We start from the raw sequence: 6,243 nt of genomic DNA on the forward strand, positions 1-6,243 counted from the left end.
CCTGTCATATTAGCTACATGCTTTTGAATAAACACAAAGTACCTCCTCAAGGTGGGAGTGCTGTGGCACTCCTCTGAAAACCTCCCCTGCAGACTATGGGCCTTTACGGAAGTCATCAGTGAATTCTGTCTGTGGGATTCCTGGCCACTCCTTCTCGTCGCTACTATCCTCATGTCCACATTGCTCCTCTGGGCCTAAGGACACCAATGGGAAGCCATGATAGAATTCAAGCCTGACCCTTATTTACCTTACCTTCCTTCTCTGCTCAAGCCCCTTTATCCACAGCCCAGGGTGGGCTGGGAGGAGTTGTGTGGAATGCTGACCCAGCTTAAGTGTGGGTTAAAGCTCCTTCTCTAGATGGGAAGGACATTTTAGCCTCCCCTCATACCTTCCCTTAACACACCACAGTGGAGAGAAGGAGGAGACAGACAGTGCTTTGCTTAGAGACATAGAGTGTATTTTGGGTGGCACTCTGCCCCACCTGCACATTAATGAAAATGACAGCAGCAGTCCTCTTCAAGGGACACAGATGTTGGGGGAGCCTACCAAGTCTTTTGATTGTGTTGGGTCTTCTTGAGCAGACCAACGTTTCCCTCTGAGGTGAGAGGTGAGATCCAGGGTACGTTCCCTGGTTGGGTGGCACAAGCCACTCCAGGACAGTGCCGAGGGCAGTGGCGGGGGTGGCCCAGGACTGAGGCAGAATGGAGTTGGTGAGAGCGGGAGCGGTGCCGGAGCTTACTGTCTGGGGAATGGGGACCATCCAAGAAGGCCAGGCCCACCTGCTTCTCAGTGGGGGAAGATGGAGCCTTGGAGTCCCCTCTTATCCGCTCTGTCTTGGTTCGCCCCATGGGACTTTTAGCTGGAGCCAGGCCCTTTTCTACATTTTCTTTTCTGGTGTTGGCCACTTTCCCAGCTGTAGAGAACATGGATTCCTCGTGCACTTTGCCTTTTGCCTTGGAGTTAAAACAGTGCAGAAAGGATTTCATCTTACTTCTCAAGCCCGATTCAGGAAGGCTGGGCCTCTTGTGGGTATGGACTGGCATCACCTGGCCCTGCAAAACCTGACCTTTCAAAGTTTGGCCCTGCAAAGGCTTACTGTGAATGAGTTGGCCCAGGAAAAGCTGGCCCTGTGATGCCTGGGGCACCACAGGTTGGGCATTCTTAGGAATCCTTGCTGGTTTGAGGATGACATTAAGCTTGGTTTGACTGCTGTGCAGGTCATTCTTCTCAGATACCTTCGCCCCAGGGATTCCCGGAGGTGGCTCTGGAAGCTTAATCTGAGGGTGATGCCGGGTACTGTGTTCACAGGGAGCATCAAGATGAAAGCTACGGCTCCGTCGCCAGGGGCTATGAGGAGTCCTGTTCAGAAGCATCCCTTTTGGCCTCTGGGCTTCATCAGGGAGGCTTACGTCTCTTGTAGAGGAGTGTGCAAACCCTGCATCCCCTTCTCCGTGGTCCCCTGCCAATTTGGGTTTCCCTGGGTCCTCTCTCTTTTCTGCCAGCATGGGGACTTGGGCTGAGTCCTTGCTGTGGCCAGGGCTTTGGGGCTCAGGGCTCCAGGGCTCCTCCAGGCTGGGGCTGTTCACATTGGCCTCCAACTGAACACAAAGCACCTGGGCCTCTGTCATGTCCCCACTGGGTTGTGAGATCTTAGAGGCCCAGTGGGCAGAACCATGAGGTATTGCTCTTGAACTAGGTTGCTTCTGGTTCTGCTGCACTGCCTTTAACTCAAGGACCAGCTGTTCTTTAAGGTGGAGCCATTCTGGATCTGGGACACGAGGAGTGTCTGGTGGGATGGGGAGATCCTGGAGCAATGTTTTTCCTTGGTTGTTTAGACTCCCTAGAGACTCCTCTGTGGGTGTGTTGTCTGGGGCTGCTACAGTTTGTTCTCTGGACAACCTTGCCTTTATGGGAATTCCCAGTTGTATCTCTAGGATCTTCTTTCTTAGATGGAAATTTAGTTGGGCTAAAATGGGTTTCTTGAGTGTGTAGGGCCCAGAGGCCTCTGCCTGGCTTTCTAGAGGCACCGCCTTGATCATTTCTTCCACCTGCTCTTCCACCTGGAGCTCATCTTCAATGTCTGCACAAGTCTCGTTGGCATCTTGAAAGCATGGCCCAGGACTCAGACACCGCTCTTCCGATGAGATCATCTGAGTCAGAGGTTCACTTGGGAACTCACCAGGTCCAGGCACCATTCCTGCGATTACAGCTTCGGTAGAGATTGCCGGTGCCATGGCCCTAGAGAGAGCCACATAATAAAGAGCAGGCAGCCCTGACAAGAAGGCCAGGTACTTGTGCCGCAAAGTTGTCTCCAGTTTCTCAATGGCTCCCTCGGACAGGGCTTGGGACAGCTTAGGGTGTTCAGTGATAGCATCTGGTGAGGCTTGTTGCTGTTGATCAAGGGCCATTGGTATCCAGGGCACAGCTTTTTGTTTTAGGGCAGGGTCAGTTGCTACCTGTAGCTCCAAGGGCTTGCTTTCTGGGATGCAGGTGAAGGGAGCCACTTGCAGGCCCCCAGGAATTATGCACTGCCAAGAGCTATATACACGAGCAGGGACCTCGCCCTGGTGAATCTGCCCACATTTGGAGTTGATGTGGCCCTGCAATACTGCCTTGGCCTGGTCAAACAAGTGTGGCATGGGGACTGACACTGGGCCTGTGATGGGTGAGAATGGGTCACCGGCCCCAGTGGCCTCTAGGGCTGTAGGTTGGGGAGCATGGACGTTGGCTAGGGCTGTGCTGCTCCAGGACCGAGTTGACTGATCAGTGGGGGACAAGAGCAATTGGATGGACTCCTGGATCTTTGGGGGCAGGCCCCAGCGATGGTGAATCAACTGCCGCTGGAGGTGAATTTTCTTTTCTTTTTTTTAAATTTTATTATGTTATGTTAGTCACCATACATCATTAGTTTTTGATGTGGTGATCCACGATCCATTGTTTTCGTATAACAGCCAGTGCTCCATGCAGTACGTGCCCTCCTTAATACCCATCACTGGGCTAACACATCACCCCTCCCCTTCCCCTCTAAAACCCTGTTTGTTTCTCAGAGTCCATAGTCTCTCATGGTTCATCTCTCCCTCTGATTCCCTCCTTCATTTTCCCCTTCCTTCTCCTAATGTCCTCCATGCTATTCCTTATGTTCCACAAATAGTGAAACCATATGATAATTGACTTTCTCTGCTTGACTTATTTCATTTAGCATAATCTCTGGAGGTGAATTTTCTAGACTACTTTTTATCTAAAGATGAACATATGGACCAGTTCTGACTAATAAGATATATGAGGAAATTTGCTGGGGGCTTCTGGGGAAGAATTTGCATTCTGATTAAAGAAACTGGATATGAGAACTTGCTTCTAGCTCTCCAACCCATGACCGCTTCCTTCCTGCCTTGAATAAGAAGTGCAGATGTAATCTTTACATCTATTTTTTTAATTTAAAGTTGTTTATTTATTTATTTGAGAGAGAGAGGGAGGGAGAGAGAGAGATAGAGAACACATGAGCAGGGGGCGGGGAGGGGCAGAGGGAGAGGGAAAAGCCGACTTCCCACTGAGCAGGGAGCCCAGCGTGGGGCTCGATCCCAGGACCCACATATCATGACCTGAGCTGAAGGCTGATGCTTAACCAACTGAACCACCCAGGTGCCCCTGTAATATTTACATCTAGAGCTGCCATCTTGTGATCCTGAGTTGATATGTCTAGGATAAAATATCCGCATCTGAGTATGATGGAGATGAATGGATAGTGGTTGGATGTTTGATGACATCAGTAAACTGAAAGGAACCTGGAACCTCCTGGGTTTGACTATATTTTCTGAGCCAGAACACTTACATTTCTTCCAACTACCTTTCATTTTCATGTACCATAGTTCTGGGTTATAGCTAGCTATTTCCTAGTTTCACCTAAGATGCAGTTTTCAATTCTATTTTCCTTTTTTTGAGGTGATTTTCTAAAAGAAAATCTTTCTCAGATTGAAAAAAAATTTTTGATAATAAAATATGTTATGAAAGATGTGGGAAAAAGGCTTTATTACATACTTCTGGTTGGAACATAAAAAGGAACAAGCTTTTGGAGTGCAACTAGGGATAAGAAATGTAAAATGCACATAACCCTTGACCTAGCATTTCCTCTTCTATGAATTTATCTAATAGATAAACTCACAAAGCCTTATGTGTAAAGATGTTCACTGCATCATTATTTGTAACAGTGAAAGAGTGGAAACAACTTAAACATGAGGCTGGTTAATTAAATTATGATTTAGCCACACAATGGAATACACTATGCAACCATTAAAAAAGATGAGATCAGTATATATGCTCTTGCATATAAGTGAAACACGTGTATATAGTATCCTCTCATTTTTGTAAAAAAAAATATGGGGAACACACAAATATATATTTATATTAATTATATATATATATGACAGGATTGTTAAGGACCATCTTGGAGGCTGAGCACCAGACAGGCAGATGAAATCTCTCTCTAGTCTCCAATAGATTGTTACAAGGTACACTGTTTCTGTATTCCCTGTCAAGAGACGTCCTGCATGGCTAAGTGACAGTTGGGCTGTCTCTGTAATGTACCACCTGATATTTGCTTTCCATCTTTTCCTACCTCACTTCCTTTTTCCCTGATTCTCTCTATAAATAATTCATACTTAAGTTTTCCTGGGCTCTGTTTTCTAGGGAACTGGGGCTAACACCAAGAGTATAGCTTAAATATTTCATGATAAAAATTTTAAATGGGAGGGAAGAGAACAGAAAGTGCTCTTAAGATACGCAGGGCTTACTGTGTTGCATCCATGTATTCTCTTCTTGAGAAAACTCTTGAAAGTACTGAGCAAAGAGAAGTCAGGGTATAAAAGAACTGCCAATGAACACTGAACTCATTTAACTAGATTTCCTTTTCCATTTAATTATTTTCTCTTCAAAATCACTATTGAATTGTCCAAGGAAATATAATAAATAAGAAAAAGTCTATATCAGTACGGGAAGGGCATTTATATTTTGTGAAGTTTCAGCAAGATACAGTGCAAATATGCCTGGACTGAAGGGAATATTAACCAGCTTTCAATTTTATTGAGAAGGTGAGAAGGTGAGAAGATCTCACCTGGACAATAAGTAGATGAAAGTCCCCCAAAAAACTGCCCCAAAAATCCAGGGTCAGAACAACAGACTTGGGAGTGAGAGTGGGCTGTGGGATAGTAGGGGGAGGGAACCAAATGACTTTGAACACTGTCCTGGAGCACCTCTCTCCTTACTCTCAGCATTTCCACATAGTAGACACCTCTGTGCAAATCACGAACATTAATGCAGGTACCCCAACAAAGAGCCGTGCTTCAGGTGACTTCCAGTTGTCACAACCATCACAGAGAAAAAATGACCACTAACTACATCAGTGAATACGGTAGATCTACTCTTTTTTGTGTGTAGGATGAAAAATTGTGTGCCTTATCTACACAAATTTGCACTGAACACTTGCATTTTAAAAAAATCACACTTTAATGTGACAATTACCTATAGTAAAGGTTTCTTCATGAAAATGTAGTACAATTCAGTTATCAAGTTACCTATTTTTATAAATACAGTTTTACTGGAATACAGTCATGTCCATTTGTTGATGTATTTTTTTTTTAAAGATTTTATTTATTTATTTGAGAGAGAGAATGAGAGAGAACACATGAGAGGGGGGAGGGTCAGAGGGAGAAGCAGACCCCCTGCCGAGCAGGGAGCCCGATGCGGGACTCGATCCAGGGACTCCAGGATCATGACCTGAGCTGAAGGCAGTCGCTCAACCAACTGAGCCACCCAGGCACCCCATTTGTTGATGTATTGTCTGTGGTTGCTTTCTCAGTACAATGGTTGAGTTGGTTAGTTGCAACAGAGGTCTGCTAGTCTAAAACATTTACTATCTAAAAATGTGGCTTCCAACAGCGCTGTAGTTAAAATATACCTGTGAGAAACAGTTTCAGTAACAATATATTCTCTCATTTGTATTGCACATTTTCCCAAAGCCGTTGTGCAGATATTACACCTTACCCTCCAAGACTTTATATCTCTAGGTACAAATGCTATATAAAAGTTTTTCCTTTATCAAAAATTATAAATCTTTTATAAATATTTTAATCCTATTTGACATATGGCATTGCATTACTACAAAGGAGTAAACTCTGTAAAGCACCTTTAGGTTAGCACCAGTTTTTACACTGAAAAAGGGACACAATTTAATATAGAATGGAAAAAATT

General features: G+C 45.1%; 1 protein-coding gene across 1 annotated transcript; it reads right to left on the reverse strand.

Moving 5' to 3' along the window:
* Positions 1–291: 291 nt before the first annotated feature.
* Positions 292–3,371, reverse strand: LOC135362663 (protein SPATA31F1-like). Its single transcript, XM_064579148.1, has 2 exons — positions 3,368–3,371; positions 292–2,860 (listed from the first exon to the last, which is right to left on the reverse strand). Exons 1-2 carry the CDS (start codon positions 3,369–3,371, stop codon positions 543–545), a joined length of 2,322 nt encoding a protein of 773 aa, XP_064435218.1. The 3' UTR covers positions 292–542.
* Positions 3,372–6,243: the final 2,872 nt, after the last annotated feature.

Source organism: Mirounga angustirostris, unplaced genomic scaffold (assembly GCF_029215605.1).
Source record: "Mirounga angustirostris isolate CCGP_5_RB_7025 unplaced genomic scaffold, mMirAng1.0.hap1 SCAF_15, whole genome shotgun sequence".
Classification (NCBI taxonomy): domain Eukaryota; kingdom Metazoa; phylum Chordata; class Mammalia; order Carnivora; family Phocidae; genus Mirounga; species Mirounga angustirostris.